This window comes from Ctenopharyngodon idella, chromosome 22 (assembly GCF_019924925.1).
Source record: "Ctenopharyngodon idella isolate HZGC_01 chromosome 22, HZGC01, whole genome shotgun sequence".
NCBI lineage: Eukaryota > Metazoa > Chordata > Actinopteri > Cypriniformes > Xenocyprididae > Ctenopharyngodon > Ctenopharyngodon idella.
The window spans coordinates 16,435,987-16,457,569 of record NC_067241.1 but is presented as its reverse complement, the minus strand read 5'-3'; the positions used below and the strand labels follow the sequence as shown (position 1 = coordinate 16,457,569).

Below are 21,583 nucleotides of genomic sequence, written 5' to 3'. Positions count from 1 at the left end.
CCCATAATGCATTGCACTCGATTTCCAGTGTGAGGAAATTAATTGGAAATGGCATCATTTGTTATTTTTCTTTCTCAACTCATTATCTGCAACATTTGCTCTACTGGTGTTTCATCAGTGGTATGTTTTTAAATGGTAGACAAAGCAGTGGATAATTGAAATTCTACATTAATCAATTACTAAGTTACCTATAGAAATGCATTTTATAAAGTTGACTTGAAATTCATAGGATGCATTTCTATGAAGTTGACCTGAAAGTCACTGTATATCGACCAGACCTGCATTACATGTGAATTGTTGTCACGTACGCTCTTGAAAAGGAAGTTTAGTATCTTTACTGAATCGATATGAGTCGGGCTGAAGTTGATCAATATTGTACATTAAGTGCCTGAATGTGTCCGCGTGTAACCAGATAACCTGTTATAGATTAGCTGTCGGAGGTGAAGCCGCTGAATTAAGAGCGTGTTTGATTACGGCGCTGAGGGGAAATGAAGATGAACTCAGACGAGTAACTGGAGGAAGAATCAATCTTCAAGGTCACTGCGCTTGCAGCTCGCAAGAACCAAACACACCATCTGCCCTTCTTAACAAACTTTAATGTTTTACATTCAGAAAACTTTTAATACAAGTAGTTTTAGCTACAGTTTTTAAAAAACTAAAGGATTCTAATGTTTTGCTAATAGATTTTTGTCTAAATATTTTGGAACCAATAAATTAGAATAATCCAAAAGGTTTGAATTTCTGACCTCATCTGATTCTTATTTGGTCCTTGAGTTGATATCAAATGATTAGATCTGGAACGTTGTTCCAACTTGAAAAGCAAGTTTACACTGAATAACACTGAATGATTTTCATTGTTCTAATCGGAATAACAACCTAGACAGGTTTAATTTTTAAGAACTTACAGAAGTACAAATACCAGTGTTAATTCATGTTATCTGAACATCTGACTCAGCTCTAATTTCTAGATTCTTGTGCTTTGTTCTAGAGCGTGATGGTGATGGTGATGATATGATGATGATGTCTGTAATGCGTTACAGGTCTGATTCGTCCTCTGTTTCGGTCAGGAGGCCCATGTTCTTCAAAATGTCCTTCCCCAGAGCCAGAAACTGTTCATATTCCTTCAGTGCTTCCGCCTCCAGCTCCTCTTCCTGTTTCAGTGGCATCACTGGCTCCTGATGAACAAGTAATCAAACACAAAAAAGTTAAGGCCATTTCACACTACAGCTTTTGATAGAGACCAACGTTTCATGTGGTTTGTTAAAGTCATCATCAGTGCGTTCAGACTAAACAATCAAAAACAGTGTGCGCTGCAAAAAACATCTTCCTCAGTGTTTTTGTCTGGTTTTCCAGAACATCTTAACCCTCTGGGGCTCCTCGTGTGGCAGTCAAAAATTACTTTTTTATCATTTAAATGAAATTAATGTACTATATTTTAGTTTGATAATGTTTTTTATTTATTTATTTATTTATTTATTTTAGGGGATTTCATGGTACTAAATTATGCAGTAGTTTATAATCCATTTATTCACTTTTTGAGCATAGACCTGAAAATTAAATTTCCAACTTAAACTGTCATAAATTTTGAATCTTTGGAGCACAGACTTAAGTTTGGTCTCTTTTTAAAGAAGACGCTTGGCAGATTATTGCTGAAGTGACAAACATTTTTGAAAAGTGAACTTAAAAAAGGTTATATAAGTTTAAGCTTATTGTTATGAAAAATGCACAAAAATACTATTTTCAATTTTTATATTTCATATATATCATGTTTTACAGTGCAAAGCCATAAATCTAAACAAGTTGTGTCCACATTTGAGGTTGATATGTCAAAAATGAGCTTTCAGTAAGAGTTTGTTTGGGCGCAGTACCAAATGCTTCCACTAGATGAGATTCACTTCCCATTCATTTCCAATTCGCTCATTTATGATGGCGAGGAGAACAAGCGTGACTATATTTTCAGGATCATTTAACCTTTTCAGATCATGTCCATGATTTTTTTTTTTTTGTTCACATTACAAGTGTAAAAACCTTTACCAAGTTTTGTACAGTTCTGATGAAAAAAATTCAGATTTTTTAAAATGATCGAAGAGCACCGCATTCAAGATACATTTATTTGAGATGCAAAATTACTTAAGATATTAAGTCTTGTTTTCCAAAAATGTATCAAAATGAATGAATGAGTTTATGATCAAGACAGAAAAATATCTGCCAATGGGGCCAGATAAATAAACGTAATGTAGTGGAAAAAACAAGCTTATTTTTATGACCCAATTGGCAGTTATTTTTCTTGAAATCATAAACACTTAATTTTGATACATTTTTCAGAAAACAAGACATCTTAAGTCATTTTGCTTCTCATGTAAATGTATCTTGATTAAAGATTTTTTTTTAAAATTGTAGAGGAAAAAAAGGTAAAAATGAGGAAGAACACCTCCTAAAACACCAAACATCTACTGAAGTAGAAAAGTATAGGAAGGAAAACATAAAAATGAGAATTTAAGACAAGAGTGGTGAATTAGGGTAATAATTTTAACTAATTCATATTCCCATACTTTTCCCAGTTGATTAATCACAGTACAATTGTTTTGTATTACAAGTTTTCTGGAATGTTATGTTTAAATATGCAAATGAGGCACTACCATATTAAATACGCACTAATTTGTATACATTTCCAGAAGATAAATCTGAACATTGGATAAAGCCAGATTCAAAACTCTTGTTTGATTTTGCTGACATATTAGAGTTAAAGGTTTTTACTGAGGGGATTTTGGATTTCTCTTTTTATCACTCCATAAATCAGAAAAAACTGTCAACAGCTGGAAAAACCCCAAGTTTTAAGGAATAAAATGTTATATAAATCAATGTGAATGATATATGAACAAACCCCTCAGTAAAAACTTTCAGAATATAGTCAGGAATAAAAGTGTAAATTTTGGTGTTTGTAAGTGCTGCTGAAGTGGAGGAAAAAAGTTTTAAAGATATGTATCATAATCTAAATCTACAGACGCAAATAGATAAAGTGCAATAAAATAAAGACTTAAATGTGTATTTTGGATGTTTTCTTTCTACTGATCTAAAGGAAGAATGTTATGGAAGCAAAATAGTCCAAAATCTCAAAATTGACCAGTACTTGGAATAACAATGGTTTCGCCTTAAATCAGAAACATTAAGTGTCTTGAAATCTCTCTCAGAACCCCTCCAGCATTGTGTGTCCGTGGGCATCAGCGGGGTGTGAAACACAAATGTGTGTTTTAGACCCTCAGAGAACACAGACAGCAGCATACTTTCATATTTAGTAAATATATTCAGCAAGTCTGAGCAGATCTGGAATCACTCAATCACACATTCCAGCTGAAGTACAGCTGCTGCAGTGGGTTTCATCTGTGTTTGCTGTGAGCTTAAACACACACACACACATCTACATAGCTGTCTAAATGGGGGCATTGCATAGACTTCTATTGTTTTCATATACAGCTAGTTATACTATAATCTAACCCTAACAGAAAACTTTCAGCACTTTTACAATATTTTTTTTTTTTTTTTTTTTTATGTTGTTATTACAAATCAGGATGTCCCCAAAAGAAGGTTTTGTCAGGTGTAGCTCACCTCTGGGTACAAATTTGTCCCCAAAATATGTTCAAGAAGATACATATACATATGGAAATACACTAAGAAAATATTTGGGCCTAATTTTAAGATTCATGTATTTGAATTGCATATAAAAATTTCCATCCATTTGAATTACACAGTGTTCCAACACAAAAAATCTACTAAACTTAACGTGATGCATATGTGTCAGTCATACACAAACGAAACAGGTCAGATTTCTCTAATAGTACTAATAAACTGAGTGTGTTTTAAATACACAATAACCAGGTTTATATATTTAACATAACACCTAAATATGTTTTGAGTGTATGTAATCTCAAAGCACATAGAAATAGACGATAAATCATCCTTACTGTAATGATTCAACTTTGTTGTTTTTGTCTATTTTATAATGGTTTTATTAATTTTTAGTTTTAGTTATTTACATCATGTTAAACTAAGTGAAAATGAGAAATATTGCTTTGGCAACTAGCTGAAATAAGTTTTTCTATATATATATATATATATATATATATATATTTTGTTTAATTTCAGATAACGTTTATTTCAAGTAACAAAAATGTTTTTCATGGTTTTAGTTTTAGTTAACTATAAAAACCCCAGGTAAATGTTCCTTTAAACAAGTGTTTTCCTCCCTCACCGTCTTCTTCTTCAGCTGTTCAGCTTCCATCTCTTTCTTCTGCTTCTCATGTTTGATCTGCCGTTTCTCAAAGTACTCTAGCCGTTCCTCTTCCTTTTCAAAGTACTTCCTCACATTCTGTATCTGCAGGGAACACGCAGCAGTTACACATGCATCTCAGTTATCAGTCCTAGTGTGCTTCCTACATAGACTGCATTTATAGTCATGCTCAGGCTGTTCTGGCAATGTTAGGCAGCTTCCTTATAAGATACCTAATTTCAAACAAGTCAGCATTAAATATCTCTTTTAATCCCAATCCCAGAATCTATTGCAATGGACCCTTTTTACATTTCCAAGCTTTGTGTGTTCACTACTCTGTGTGTGCACTTGGATGGGTTAAATGCAGAGCACATATTCTGAGTATGGGACACCATACTTGGCCACACGTCACGTCACTTATCCGAGATGACATTCTCACCTCGTTGTTGGAGGATTTGCGCAGGGTCCATGGGATCTGTAGGATGTGTAGGGTGCCGATACGGTCTGAAACCGCCAGAAGATGATGCTTCGCTATGGGAGAGATGTATAACTAGTTATATACATCAGTTATAACGACGAATAGTTATATGCCCACTAGCATTCAGTGACTTAACAGCTGACATTTGCCTACACTGGATGTGAGCGTCATGTCAAAAGCATATAGAAGCCATTATAATGACTGAAGCTGTCTACACTGATACAGTATACAGAAGCCGTGCCTTAAAAACGGATAATTTCAGACTGAGGCTCAGAAAAAAGGTTGAAAATAATTGTTTTTCCACATATATATTTGTTTTTTGTGCAAAAAACTTTATTAACAATATAAGTGAACCTCAAGGAACAAAAAAAATCCATGTCATGACCACTTTAACTTCTTTCTGTCGAATCCTGACCTCTAGATTTCAGTCTTTTGGCTTACCGGAGGTGCTGCTGGTTTTGATGCAGGTAATGGAGGCGGTGCTGATGTTCTGGGTTTGCGAGGGCTCATGGGTGTTTTGCAGCAGGTCCCAAACCTCAATGTTTCCATCCTCCTTCCCAATGAAGAAGACCGCCGGTCGGGACAGGGACCAGTGACCGACCATACACATCATCTTGGAGCAGGCCGACAAGAGGATCGGGCCACTCTGAAACGGGATGGAAGAAAACTCGAGTGAGACAGAATCATATACTGCACATGCTAAACTCCATCAAAAACTATTTTAAACTACTGATAAACTATCTGTCAAGACAAACTTTGATGCTAGCTTGAGAAAGGATTAGATTGCTAGGATGTTTTTGATTGCGTATTGCTAGCATGCTTTAGTACATTGTTAACATGATTCTAGCATGATTTAACACTTTGCTAACATGTTTGAGCATGTTGCTAATATGTCTCTAACATGAATTAGCACAATGCTAGCATTTTTAACATATTTTTAACATGATTTAGCAAATTGCTAGCATTTTTAACACATTGCTAACATGTTTGTACATGAATTAGCACATTGCTTACATGATATAGCATTTTGTTAGCATGTTTCTAACATGATTTAACACATTGCTAGCATGTTTAACATGTTTCTAGCATGATTTAGCATTATTGTTAGTATTTTCTAGCATGATTTAACACATTGCTAGCATGAATTAAAATATGAAATTAAAATGCTAACATGTTTTAACATGTTCCTATCATTAATTTGTACATCGCTAGCATTTTTTCACATGTTGCGAGTATGTTTCTATTATGAATAAGTGTACTGCTAGTATGTTGCTAGCATGAATTAGCACATCGCTAGCATCTTGTTAGCATGATTTAACACATTGGTAGCATGTTTCTGGCATGATGTAACACTTTGTTAGCATGTTTTAACATGTTTCTAATTTAGAATCCTTCTAGCACCAATCAGCACATTGCTAGCATGTTTCTAACATGAATTAGCAAATTTCTCACATGTTTTAGCATGTTGCTAGCATTATTTAGCATATCCTAGGCTAGTTGCTAGGCTTTCCTAGAGAATAATAACTTTAAGTTTAATTAGCATTTCAGTATGTTGGCTTCCTCAAGACAACATAACTAGATTTTTACACTTTTCACACTTAAAGAATAAAAAAATCACTGTAGAACACAGATGCTTTTTTCCGTTTGCCCGTATTTGATGTGACTGTGCCGTGACCTCACCGTGACCCCTTCTTTCCAGATGGCGAAACTGAAGCTGCCCACCGTCAGGATGATGTCCTTGAAAAACGGAGAGCGGCTCACGGTGTTGATCATAGTGTGGTGTGAGAGGAACCGATGGCTAGGTTTGGCACCTGACAGAAAAGAGATGTGAAAAACTCAACTTTTGTATATAATATTATACCAACAAAAATAAAAATAAACCATAAGATCCAAAACACAGGAAATGATGACAGACTGAACTACCCTTATAATGCAAACCTACAGAAAATGCAATCCCAGAATGCACTGTGACAAGTTCAGTGCAAAAACTGAGTCGAATGAAATGTTTTTTATAAATATATTTATATATATTTATATTTCAAAATAAAACGCATACTAAAAAAGATTAAATATTTCATTTGTTTACCTGCATGTTTTTTTTTTATTTTAAATGTATTTAATTTTTAAATTTTATATTAAATGTATTTAATTTTTAAATTTATTTCAAACCAAATATTTCACCTTTCTTAGTATTTTATTTTTATTGTTTTTATTTTTATTTTGTTTTTAATTTATTCAAAAAATATATATTTTTAGTACTTGTTTTATTTTCATTGTTTTTATTTTCAAATAATTTATTTTAAATTTTATTTATTTCAAAAATGTTTTAATCTTTTTAGTATGTGTTTGATTTTGATTGTTTTTATTTTCAAATTATTTATATTAAATTTAATTTATTTAAAAAATATTGTATCTTTTTAGCACGTTTAGTATGTTGTTAAATTATTGAAATATTAACTTAAAATTTTGGGGTATTTGAGTAAATATTTTATCTCAAAAATTGTTTTTAAACAGAGTTTTTAATGTTCTTATATCATGTACTGTTGCTCAAACACTGCATTATCAAGGTCAGGGTTATGGGTTCGATTCCCAGAGAATGCATAAATTGAAAAAAATGTATGCAATGTATTAAAACATTTGCCAAATGCATGTGTAAATATAATAGTATATATTACTATAGGGAACAAGCAAATACACTAGAGTGTGAAAAGCATGTGCCAAAAGAAAAGAGATGAATGGAACAACAGGACTGAGAAAGAAATGACAGCAACAGTAACTTCATTAAGATGGAACGCTTACAGTAAATGACCTCTATTGTTCAAACTCACTGCTTTATCGCACTCAGCACTAATGAAACTTAATATACTGTCATATTTATGGAAATTAGTCTGTAATTTCCTCAGTTTACAGGCTCAAGGTGGCGGTTTGGTCGAATTAGGTTCGATCTCTTCCAGAAGCCTTCACCATGAGCTCAGGGTTTCTCTGAAGCAGGAGGGATGCTGGGAAACCACAAGCAGCTTGATGAACAGTGATTGATTTAGAGTTTGGACAGCACAGGTCCTGTTTTATTGACTCATTACACACGTCATCGTCTGAGAAGCGGAGCTCGCTGATGACTCATTATGTGGTTTCCTCATTAATCGTGAAGGGTTTAGTGTGGTTTTGTTTGTCAGAGCTGATTGTGGAGATCTTCAGCTCCTGCAGTAAAATGGCAGGTGTTTAATCTGGCTTCTGTGGTGTTTTTGTCCACTTTGGATCTTGACAGACGTGATCAGATGAAGTTTTGTGTGGAAAAGAGTTGTGTGAAGATTCTCCAAATAACATACAAGATATTACCGTCAAAATATTTCTTTTTTTTTTTTAGTAAGTGTTTTAATTTTATTCAGTTGTTTTTTTTTCTTTCCAGAACTCTAGAACTTTGTGTTTGTTGCGTTATATAATAAGGAAAGACAGCTAAATAATTTATTGTATGGCATCAAAAATGTGTTTTTTTATTAAATTTGTGCAAAATAAATATTTATGCAGAAAGTTAATTCTTCACTATGAAGTTTCGAATGGAAAAGAGCAGCGTGAAGATTCTTCAAACAACATACAGGTTTGGAATGACACAAAGGTGAGTAAAACATGCTTTTTATATATGTATTGCTTATTAGCAGATGCTTATTTAAATTTAAAAGCGATTTAATCTTGATTTTCCTCCGACTGGGATCCCCTGGAACAGCCGGAGGTTCAGGTTCTCGATCAAGTGAACAATAGTGACAGAACTCAACTATCACGAGGTGTAAACCTTTGAATTCAAACCCACATGTTTTCATCTGTGTATGTGTGTAAACGTGTTGTTTGGGTGTTCACTTACTGAAGAGTCGTCCTGAGTCGTTGTCCTTCTCCATTTTCCAGTCGGTGTAAATGAGTTCTCCATCCTAAAAGAGACTCAGGAACACACGTCTGTCTTTAGACAACCACTTTAGACAGAAATGAACTACTATACAAGATATTTTACTGTACTATGTACATGTACTGTAGTTCAGTGGATGGAAAGCGGTTGATGTGTGATTTAAGAACATGGCTCCTGCATGGAATCTGTTTTATAAACATGTTTTGCCCGTTCTGTCATTGAAATGACCCATCGTCTCACCTCCGTCCCCACATACAGTTTGGTGCTGATGTTCTCTAGAGGTTTCTGCTGTTTGGGCCGACGGCACCCGGAGCTGAGCGAATCCACAGCCTTCTTCAAGCTCCGTGATCTGTGTGGGTTTATCACCTAGAGAGAAGACAGATAAGAGGAATGGATGCAAAATGTATGCATCAAATGTGAGTAGAAATTGGCTTGAGTCGCACAATAATGCATTCACCCTAAAATGAAAAATTTGTCATCATTTCTTTACTCATAAGTAACAACTGGCAGACTTGGTCAGGGACGTTTTTGGTGGGAAAATCTAAAGGATGTGATGTTTACGCTCCCGAGAGCCTCTCTTCTGTTCAATGACACATGAAACGAACGAATGCTTATACAATGTTCAGGATAATGCCGAAAGAGCCGTTCTGAACAGTAATGTCAATGAGTCATGCAAAGAAAAGAGATTCATTCAAACTATAGTCTTACATATTCAGATCTATATTGTCTCAAATATACTTTATAATCAAACTATCATAAGTGTAATTTTAATGACCTCATCTGTCGACATGAATCGCAGAGCTGGTGCAAATATATTCACATCGCTGTGATCAGATGATTTAACTGCTGTTTTCTCACCGCTGTCATTTTTGTTTGTGTGTTTATTTTGTTATTAAGAGTAAAGCATGCAGCAATATTTACATATTCATCTAAGTATGGACGCCGTCAGGATGCTCGTTAACAGTATATCGCTGCAAAGGTATTTACAACTTCTTTTTATTTCTCAGTGAAGAATGAGAAAGACATTTGTCACGAGTATATCAAGGCCTTGAATCACGTTCAGTCTCTTGTGTGCACCAGTGCGAACATGCTGGCTGCAGTTCACTTAATGGCCACCGGTGTCGCTAATAACAAGGGTTTCTGAATTTTACATATAAGGTAATATTTACATATTATAATATATTACCTTGTTAATAAATAAACAACACGTTCACGGTTCTCTGATATCAGGAAATGGTCACATGACATGCAGGTAAACATACAAAAGAAAAACACCTAAACAATTTATTTCTATGAAAACAAAAATATATTTTTCTAATATATATTTTCCAATATATATATTTTTTTTGTTTTATGCATAAACGCATTGTAAATAGAAACCTTTGATGCTCTTCACAGCACGCTTACACAAACACTCACGGGAGTGTTTTTAAAAATCTAAAAAACTACTGGTGTCTCACCTGTAATGTAGTCCACTGTATTGTCCCTCAAGCTGAACTTCAGAGGACTGTATTCACCACTGGAGCCGATCTTTGGTAAGGAGACCTGCAGCAGACGGAGTGAACCTGATTTAAGGGCTTTCAAATGAAGTCACTTTGATTTAAAAAGCACTTTATACAAAACAAAGCAGCTTCACAGTAATAAACATAACATAACATAACATAACATAACAATCAATGACTTCATCAAATATGAGACAAATTTAATTTCTAATTTAATGTTTATACATCTTTTTAAATATTGTATGCTGTCAGAAAAAAAACTGAGTATACTGGACATGGTGGAAGGGCACAAGGAAGCAACATCTCTTCTCTGATGACGAGGGCGGGGCAACCTGTCACTCACATGAGATCCACTAATAGCAAACCACAACCATCCAATCAATTCCCCAGACAAAATCAAGCCCCGCCCTAAATTTGTTCTTGTTCCAGAAGAGTTTCACTCAGATATATACAGCACAATAGGGACGAAAATACTAGCTCAACTTCCGCTTCATGCCGACTTTAAGCACAGTGTGAAAAGCCCTAGACATGCATGTGTTTTCAAACCGTGTTTGTGTGCATCACTTACTCGGATCAAGGGTTTCCAGGTCAGGTTGAGGTGTTTGAATGTATTTGGAACACCTTGAGGGTTTTCCAGAGGCTTGTCCTCTGATTTCTGTTTCACGTCCGTGAGGGATTGAGACACGGCACGAGGAGGTCGAAGATCCCAGAATAACACACAGCTAAAATACACACAAACATTAAGGAGTGAGTTTGATGTTAAACAAGTGCATAAACATGTATGTGTGAATTTAATGTAGTTCGCAGCACCAGTCAGGAGCACACGTGACCATCTGGACAGAGATACGACTCGTATTTTCCACAGGAATCCCTAATCTGGATACCTGAATGAGAAATTAATGAACAGAAATGCTTATTTCAATATTAAACTCTTAAAGGTATAGTAACTGCTATATTTTTCAGTTTTTAAAGACAGGACAGTTGACCTGTTGTTTACCTCAAAGGTTTCTGGAAGCCACTGGATATCTGTGATCGGAGCTTTGTGTCCGTTCTCTATCCCAGACACAGCGCAGTACCGAACCACTGGAATTGCATTGTTTTTGTCCTGGAATAACATGCACATATTTTTATTTACCTGTAGTGTAAAAAAGTGGTAACACTTTACAATAAGGTTTCATTTGTTAACATTAGTTGAGTACATTAGTTAACATGAGCTAAGAATGAAAAATACTTCTACAGTATTTATTAATCTTAATTAATGTTAATCTCAACATTTACTAATAACATTTTTAATATTAAAAGTTCTATCTGTTAACATTATTTAAAGAGGCTGTATGTAGAATTCAGAGACCCTTGTTATTAGCGACACCGGTGGCCATTAATTAAACTGCAGGCAATAACTTACTGCTCATGCTTGCACTCGTGCACACGTCCACTGTATATTATAAGATGACTTGTTCTTTTTCACTTCCACATTTACCAATTTTTTGTACAAGTTTTACAATAGCATTTTTACAGTCTTTTACCATTAAAATTAGGATATTTTTTTACAATGTATCTGAATGAGCACATACCATAATCTAGTATTGTTTTATAAAGCTAATAATAATAACTAGAAACTAACACAGTCTTTATTTAGATGTCATTTTTACATTTGAGGATGTCATCAAAGGCAGGTTTTCTCATATTTAGCACATCTGGACAGAATATGGTAGCCAAAGTATTGCTAGTAAACACACACATGCTCTTAATAACCACAGGATTCGTCTGTGATTGTATAAGTGTGTTATCAGGTATCAGTTAACCGTCAAATCATTAAATAAGCTCTAAACAGATTGTTGGTGGTCACATGACCAGTTGTGAACTGCTGTTGTGTGTGTGTGTAACTCACTAGTTTATTTGAGATGTTTTTGCCGACGCTCCGGGTGTCATGCAGTCTTTCCACATGTGCTGAAATATCCCATAATACTACCTGTAAACAGAACAAGTTTTTTCATGCACTGGTCAATTTTTAGATTATTAGCTATTTTGCCTCCATAAAATGTCTTCCTTCAGATTAGTTGAAAGAAAACATCCAAAATACACATTTAAGTCTTTATTTTATTGCACTTATCAATTTGCGTCTGTAGAGTTCGATTACGATACGTATCTTTAAAAGTTTTTTCCTCCACTTCAGCAGCACTTACAAACACCAAAATTTACAGTTTTATTCCTGACTATATTCTGAAGGTTTTTACTGTGGGGTTTGTTCATATATCATTCACACTGGTTTATATAACATTTTATTCCTTAAAACATGGTGAAAATGTTTTTTTTTTTCTGTCTGTTGACAGTATTTTCTGATTTATGGAGTGATAAAAGAGAGATCCCAAATCCCCTCTGTAAAAACCTTTAACTCTAATATGTCAACAGAATTAAACAAGAATTTTGAACCAGGATTTATCCAATGTTCAGATTTATGGTCTGGAAATGTATACAAATTAGTGGATATTTAGTTCGATAATGGTTCCCCAACATTCTAGAAAACTTGTAATAAAATACAACTGTCTTAATGTACTTTTATTAAACTTCGAATAAACTGGGGAAAATATGGTGATATATACAATTATTTTATTTACCTATAGTGTCTTTCCTTTAAAATAAACATAAAACAATCAAAACAGATACATAAGAGATAAAATTTACAATAAAATGATGGAACAGTTAAAGCAAGTGGAAGGTGAAGCCGAGAAAGAAAAGAGAAGATTTCTAAACTAACTGTGCACCTGGCCGTTCATGCAGCCGCCAGCGATGATATTCGGGTCGGATGGACAGAACTGGAAACTAAGAACATCGTCAGGACATTCCAGCTGCAACTGCAAAGAAAACAGACGGATTGAGTTCACATCTGTTCTTCTGCTCACGTTTCTGCTTCTATTAAAGAAGCACGCAATAGAAATGTTTTTATTAACCATTGTTTGATTGTTTATTTTGTATTTTACATGCTATTTACATAATGCACAGTATACTTTTGTATACTTAATATATACTGTTGATTTTGATGATGATGATTACTTGTGGATTTATGGGGTCAGTGAAGCTCCAGAAGAGAATGTAGGACGGGTTTAACAGGAGTTTAGTGGAGTTATCGATCCGCTCCTCAAGAGACAGTCTCTCTGTCATGGCCACAGCGATCACACCTGAAAACACACACAAAACACACATTTATTATGCAGAATAATAGTGAAAATGCAGCACAATTTGGTCACATTTTGATTATAAAATAAAACATATGTTATCATTTTATTTTGAACTTTGGTTAGGGTTAGGATATTTTGCACTATGGCTATTTTATTATTATTTTATTTTATTATTGTGTTTTTATTTTTGCACTATGGATATTTTACTTTATTATTATTATTACATTTTATTTTTGCATTATGGATATTTTTTGCACTATAAATATTTTTTTATTTTATTTTGCACTATGGCTATTTTATTATTATTTTATTTAATTTTATATTGCACTATTGCCATTTTATTTGGTTACTTAATTATTTATTAAACGTATTTATTATTTGTTTACTTATTTACTTTGACTAAAATGACTTATAAGTCCTATTCTGTCCACAGCGAAGCTCGTGCTGACCGCTGATGGTGGGATGCCAGTGGACGTGGCTGATGCTTTTCTCTTTGCTGAAGTGAAGGTCCATGAAAGACTGATATTCCTTCAGCTGTGTCTCTGTTTTCCCCGTCGGCATGCCGTCGTCCTCACACAGGGCCGTCCAGTCGTCACAGAACACGTCTGCGATGTGATTCTGCTGCAGGGAGATTTCAAACCTGTGAGACGCCAGAGAAGTGAGTTCAGAATAACACAGACTACAGTGCTGCCAGTAAGAAAGCAGTACTTGGGACTGAAACGTCATGTTCACCTTGTCAACTCACACGTCCTACCTTATTGCTACAGATATGATGAAGTTCTTCATGTTTTCTGATCGCAGGTGATGTTCTTTCTCCTCAGGACTGAACTCTCGGGGTTCGTACTGGGTGCACATGTTCTTTGGGTACTTCCTGTAACACGTGACCATTTCTCAGTGCATCATGCAAATCATAGAAAGTTGAGATAATGTGAACGTCTCGAGGTGTTTGTACCACATTGTCTGAGTGGACGAGTGTTTGGTGTCGCTGGAGGCCTGAATGGCTGTGTGTCTCTCCATCTGTCTGATGCTGAAGCTCTTGTCCTCATATGATGGGCACTCCACGTATCCATCCTTCCCGTCCAGAGTGTTGCGGTCAGAGAAACACACCGGAGCGCCGCAGTGCCGCATCAGAGGAGAGATCTTATACCTGAGCTGGACAGACAGACAGAGAGAGAGAGACAGGTGAGCTAAAGCTCAAACACAACCTGAAAATGACGTTAGAAATTATGTCAGCACTAAAGGCTTCTCTTACTCTGGGTCTGGACTCTGTGACCGACTCTTCCTCGATCTCCTGCTCACTTCCCAGAGAGATCCACGGATGAGACTCTGGAGTTTTTGGCACGATCATGTCCTCCTCCTCTTCATCCTCCACCAGCTCCTCATCATCACCCTGTACTGGAGACTACAAACACAATCTATATAAAAAAAAACGAAAATCTCAAAATTATCTGTCCATCCATCCATCCATCGCTCACCTTTAACATGTTCTCTTTGGCCTCTTCTGTGAGCACCAGATAGAAGCTCTGTCCGTATGTGAAGTCTCTGTCAAACACCAGCAGAAGTTCATCTTCAGGGTACTCCTGCAGAAAAACAACAGTACAGAATAGAATAAAACAGACCTTTCAGGGTTTGAACCAGATTGTTAACCACTAGGCTACCCTAAATCAGCTCCATCTGCTGAGGTTTGGATCTTCAGCTCATGAACGGGTTCAGAATGTGTTTGTGAATCTCACCAGCACTAATTGTTTGATGGGGCTGAAGTCAGACACGGCCGCTCTGGTTTTCAGGTCCTGAATGATGTCTTCCTTTTTCAGCAGCTTGTAAGGATTTTCTCCGGTTACATCCTCATCTGCCCGGCAACCAAACAGCTCCTGTGTGGCGGAGGTCAGGACCAGCGGGAAGATGTATTCAGGATGACCTGTGGGAGATCAGGTATATATAATACTGAACAGGGATATGAATTTGAATTTTAGCAGTTTTATGGCAACATTTGCTGTATTATATGTCAGTCAAGGTGCACCAAAAACAGTCGTAATTTTGTTTGTGAAAGTAACAGTATGTCTTGTAGTACATCACACTATTTTATTAAAATGAAACAAAGAAAAATCCTGTTTGTCATGACATGAGCCAGAGATAGTTTTATTGAGTTTTATCATTTTATTGAAGCTGGAGATAGTCACAGCTATAAAAGTAGACGTGTGTCACACACAGTAGTTAATCCGGAGATATCTGCTCAGATCCAAGACCAATAAACGTCAGTAAACACGGCTCATCTTAATGACAGTGTTGTTGAAGCACTTTGTCTCTTCAAAGGGGACACAAGCCCCTCAGAACATGTATTTACAAACAAAGTGGGCGGTTTTCTGTTCTGAACCTTTAGCTTCATGCCGAACCCGCCTACATTTAGTACAGCTCCTCAGACCAGACTAAATGAACGAGAGATTGTGCCACACCAGAGCAAAGGGTTATTACTCAAACGTTTGTCTTTCATTGCTCAGGAGATATCATTGATTTTAGGGGACTACATATCAACTTTGTTTGAAATATTTCTTCTGAAATGCCTGGAGAAGCTAGATTTTTATGTTCATAAGAAAATGTGAATGCTTATGCAAAACTTGGTGATGTGGGTGGTTGCCAGGGGGTTGTTATGCAGTTGCTAGGGTGTTGTGAGTGGTTGCTACGAGGTTGCTATGCAGTCGCTAGAGTGTTGTGGGTGGTTGCCATTGGGTTGCTATGCAGATGTAGGGTGTTGTAGGTGGTTACTAGGGGGTTGCTATGCAGTTGCCAGAGTCTTGTGAATGGTTGCCAGAGGGTTTCTATGCTATTGTTAGAGTGTTGTGGGTGGTTGTCAAGGGTTTGCTATGCAGTGGCTGTAGTATTTTTTGTGGTTGCTTTGCAGTGTATAGACTGTTGTGGGTGGTTGTCAGGGGCTTGCTATACAGTTGCAAGAGTGCCACGGGATTGCTATGCAGTTGCTGGAATGTTGTGGATTGTTGCCAGGGGGTTGCTATGCAGTTGTTAGAGTGCCAATGGACTGCTATGCAGTTGCTAGTGTGTTGTGGGTGGCAGCCAGGGGCTTGCTTTGAAGTTGCTAGAGTGGCAGGGGTTGCTATGCAGTAGTTAGAGTGTTGTGGATGGTTGCCAGGGGGTTGCTATGAAGTTGCTAGAGTGCCAAGGGGTTGCTATGCAGTAGTTAGAGTGTTGTGGATGGTTGCCAGAGGGTTGCTATGAAGTTGTTAGAGTGCCAAGGGGTTGCTATACAGTAGCCTGAGTGTTGTGGATTGTTGCCAGGGGGTTGCTATGAAGTTGCTAGAGTGCCAAGGGGTTGCTATGCAGTAGCCTGAATGTTGTGGATGGTTGCCAGGGGGTTGCTATGAAGTTGCTAGAGTGCCAAGGGGTTGCTACGCAGTAGTTAGAGTGTTGTGGATGGTTGCCAGGGGGTTGCTATGAAGTTGCTAGAGTGCCAAGGGGTTGCTATGCAGTAGTTAGAGTGTTGTGGATAGTTGCCAGGGGGTTGCTATGTAGTTGTTATATTGTTGTGGGTGATTACTAGATGGACATTCAGCAAAAGTCTCCAAATGATCTCTGTTTGATCTCAGCGCTGATATTCTTTCTTTTTAAAACTATGAGACAAATACTTAATGGAAGATGAAGTACTTCACAGAATTATCTGCCATATTTCCAGTATCTTTCATTCTTATTTTTTATCTTACAGGTGTGACACGACCAAAAGCTCACAGCACTTTTGTCCAGAGTTTTACTGACAGATGTTCTCTTGAACGAGGGAGGAGTGTGTTATACAAACAGAGATATCAGCTTCCCTTGCTGAACCTGAACCGACATCTGAGAGACACCCAACGGATGAGAGACCCGGCCTTTAGATCAGAAGATATTCAGTGATATAAAAGGATTGACCTACAGTTAATTATACAAAAGCATATACAGCATAAAGTAATAGTGAATGGTGACTGTTGAGATTCAACAATGATGAAAAGAGCAGCGTGAATGTTCTGCTAAGCGAACTATTCCTATTAATATCAAATTGTGTGTACATGTTATATTTTCTGTATGACATCACATGTTTGGACACCTGAGGGAAATCCAGACATCATTAGAAACCAGCTGAACACGCTTCAGCCGGCAACATCTGATACGAGCGGCAGCATTCAGGTCATTTAATCCCTAGGAGCCGCTGGCGCTTTACTGCAATGGAAACTCCTATGATTTTATAGCCCGTATAATTACATAATTGCACTTTCACTACTAACATGGAAAAGAGGCTGTAAACAAGCCGTGTTAGACTTTAACTGGGTTTATGACATTACAAGCCCTAATTTTACTAATAGAAGCAGTTTATGATGCAGTGGCCTGTTTTGACCAGAAGAGGTCAGGCTATTTCAAATAAACTTGAGTTTGCAGCTCTTTTAAATGTATTAACCTAAAAGTGAGGGTAATGATTTCATGCACATGTTAATGCTTAAATGCAAACATAAACAGAATACAAAAAAGGTATCAAGATGCATGTAGTGTCTTGTACTTTCCCCGTCATCACCTGCACAGCAGTGTAAAGGACAAGTCGGGAAATTGGGAACAAAAGACGAGAGAAAGCAGGTCTGGCTACGTGCCTCGGTGTGTGTCTCCAGACATGTTGTTTGTGTCTCTGTATCTTTAATCTGATCACAGACGCTGGGTGAATGGACAAGAGCGAGTGGATACATGCTGGAAACAGACGCTCGAAACAGATCTGAGAATCTGATTACGACTGTTTTTGGTGCAAGAGATCCTGAGTGACATTGTAAGCGCTGAATATGACTCTATAAAAGTGATATGAGACACTTACCAGATTCTGGTGCACCTTCATCCGGGGTGGGGAAATTCTTCTCATTTTTTTTATCTGCAAAAAAAACAAAACAAAAAAACAATTAAGACATTAGAAACCAAAAGATGCTAGAGGTGTTAGATCAAGATTATAGCTGTAAACGATGACAATGGTGCTACCACATCTGTCTCATGAGAGAAATAAGTATTAATAATATTAAAAAAAATATATATTTTTTGTTCATTTGGACAGAATATTCATACCTTTCCCCTTGACTTTACTGGTCCCACTGCTCACTCTGCTCTTGGGTCTCTTTGAACTCATGTCTGCCGGTGGAAGAGACAGAAAGACAGAGATTTCATATATTCATCATAGGTGCTCTTCAAAAAATAACTGTAAAAAACTAAACAAATTTACACAGTAAAATACCGTTTTCCACTGAAACAGTAATATACCATAAAAACAATGCATTCTGGGTAATATTTGTCATTTTAAGAAAAGAGGCCTATAGACTACTTTGTCGAAAACGACAAATAATATTACCCAGAATGCATTGTAATATACAGAAATAATATACTGTAAAAACAATGCATTCTGGGTAATATTTGTCGTTTTTGAGAAAGTATCCTATAGGTTACTTTCTTGAAAACGACAAATAATATTACCCAGAATGCATTGTTTTTTACGGTATATTACTGTTTCAATGGAAAACTGTAAAACGCGAGACGCAGCGCTCAGGAATGTTTTGAGACGTGATGCAATAATGGCAATAATGAACAAATAAAACAGTTGCCGCCAATTTGCTACTGTAAACAGAAGCTTGCAACGCTTGCCCCGCCTCTGGGTTCTTCTGATTGGTCAGCTGTTTTGGAACTGACATTGATGAGTGGCGCTGCGTGTAAAAGTTGAAATTCTTTTAACTTGACATGGCGTCTTAAAAACGTCGTGCTCATGTGCGAGACGATGCAAAAGACGCGAACCGCGAGCATAACGTCATACACGTCCGTCTAGTGTGTTTACATAGAAAAACAATGGAAAAGTAGTGGAATATAAAAACACATTTTTCAAAGCAAAAACACGTTCTGTGTGAACGAGGCCTTAAGCACCTACTTAATTTGTTGAAATGCAATGCTCAGAGTGTCTTTCTTTTGAGTCATTATTTCAGGGGTGTAAAATACTTGGGTAATTTTACTTGATTACTGTACTTGGGTCAATGACATGACGGGTCAATTTTTTTTGTCCAAAGGCCTAAATAATAATAAAAAATAAAGATATGACATCCAAAGTATGTAATGTAGTACACCTAGATTTCTTTTATTGAATCCAAAAGGTTTTAATTATATTTTGCGACATATAAAGGTATTTTAAAGATTTTGAAGTGTCAAAAGGTCATTCGGTTTAACCGTCCAAAGGCCAATACAGCCATTTCATTTGTGATTAAAATATCTTAAAATGTAATAAATATATATATTATTCTGGCATGATTTTATAACATCATATATCAACATAGTGCAAAATGGTATTAAAATTATGTGTAGAAGTCGTCGCTTTGTTATGAGAAAGAATGTCCGGAAAAATGAATTTCATTGATGTCATTCGGAGTAACCAATATAAAGGGACCATTTTGGATCAAGTCATGCGGTCAGTATCATGTGACAGGATGTGACATCATTCAGACACCTGCAAAGGACCACATGGTCATGAAGCAAAGTAACTAACTCTCTCTTAACTATTTGAAAAATTCATGTTTTCACTTGTTCATACGCATGTCCCGAAACATCAGGTCATTCGGTACAACCGCTATAAAACATGGAAAATGTTGGAATATTTTAAAAACTTGTACTAAATATAAAATGTTTGATTGTCCTTTTGCTAGTTAGCTAGATATCAGCCTGTTAGCATCGTTTGAAAATATTGTCATTCGGTAAAACCGAAATTTTGGTTAAACCGAATGACTTTTTTGGTGACAAATTTTGTCCATCTTGTAAAAAATGACAAAAGCAGTGTTAACTGATTATAAAAACCACATAATAAAAAACTTTAAAATTAATTATATCTCCATTATGTTTTTTTACACTTTTAAAAACCTTATTCGTCAATGACCCATTTAAGTATTATTTTGGGGGATCTGTATTTTACTCGAGTACAATTTAAACTGACTACTTGTACTTTTACTTGATTTACTTGAAAAAAAAGAAGTACTTTTTACTCCTTACGATGTTATTTCAACTTGAAAAGTACTTGCATTTTATTTTCGTCCATCTTAAATATGGTAAACGGAAGCTCAAACGTGCGCGCTTGACGTGCAAAAACCAATGATCTGTTTTTTTCAGCTTCAGTTATAACTTTTTTTACTCTTATTTTGTTTTATTTTAACATTTTATTTTTCTTTATTAAAAAGGGAAAAAAGGTTATACTTTGAAACAATTTAACAAATCTGGAGTACAATTTACATTTAAAACACATTAGGTAATTGCACATGTCTATATATTGTAAAGACACTTTTTGATTGCATTGAGCACTGTATGTAAATTAAAACTATATGATTGTACTCATATGAATGATCAAAATAAACATAAAATAGCAAGAAAAAAAAAGTTTGCCATCAAATCTGAGGGGAAGCATATTGAGGTTGCAAAGTTGCTTAACGTTTATTCATTAATTTTGTCCGTTTTGATATTGTCTATGTAGAATATTGGCTGAATGAACAAGATTGAGTAAAAAAATAAAATGATAAGAATTTAAATATAATTAATATTTTGGTGGCCATGATTGTATTTTGAGCTAAAATTGTGGTATTTATGGTAATTATGGATTATTTTTTCTAAAACTTTTGGGGAAAACAGACTTCATAGTATACAACATGTATAGTACAGTATGCAGTATGTAGTACACTTGTACAACCGAGGAAAACACATGGGCGACATCTGGTGGTGAAAACTAATTTGACAAACAAACAGTTTCACCTCAGTCTTTTAAAATGTGTAACTTATTTTTGCTTTCAAACGTGACTGGGTCATCTTTTTTTTTTAATTCTTTATAAAAATACTGTAAAATGAAATTCATTAAACACAAACCTGATTTAAATGTGACCTAAAGTCCTAATAATAAGTAGATGAGTACAGTATTCGTATACCATAGTGTTTACGTCAAAGAATATCGAAAAACATATATGTTAGCGAAGTTCTACCTGTAATACATTTATTTTTGTGAATTTAAGCGTAGCATAAAACAGATAAAAGCCCAAAAACAGGTAAATACGGACACATCGAGCGTCATTAAGATTTACCTCATGTAATATTTTTAAATATATAAATAATCTCAGTATGATTCATAAACCTTACCTCTCATTAAAAGCTTTATGGTGTCACTTTATAGAATAAAAACATTATTCCGAGTAAACAGTCGTGAACTGTCTTCAAGCATCAGTTTCCGGCATCACA

General features: G+C 35.8%; 1 protein-coding gene across 1 annotated transcript; it reads right to left on the bottom strand.

Moving 5' to 3' along the window:
- Window positions 1–576: 576 nt before the first annotated feature.
- Window positions 577–21,579, bottom strand: dnai3 (dynein axonemal intermediate chain 3). Its single transcript, XM_051881224.1, is given in 24 exon segments — window positions 577–1,175; window positions 4,250–4,372; window positions 4,707–4,798; window positions 5,187–5,391; window positions 6,426–6,556; window positions 8,602–8,665; window positions 8,881–8,934; window positions 8,936–9,006; window positions 10,101–10,185; window positions 10,711–10,864; window positions 10,953–11,026; window positions 11,140–11,247; window positions 12,034–12,114; window positions 12,908–12,997; window positions 13,197–13,321; window positions 13,771–13,961; window positions 14,076–14,192; window positions 14,274–14,473; window positions 14,574–14,723; window positions 14,797–14,901; window positions 15,055–15,239; window positions 18,162–18,215; window positions 18,404–18,466; window positions 21,485–21,579. Coding segments are annotated over 24 exon segments (2,670 nt in total). The 5' UTR covers window positions 21,492–21,579; the 3' UTR covers window positions 577–1,034.
- Between the last annotated feature and the right edge of the window lie 4 nt (window positions 21,580–21,583).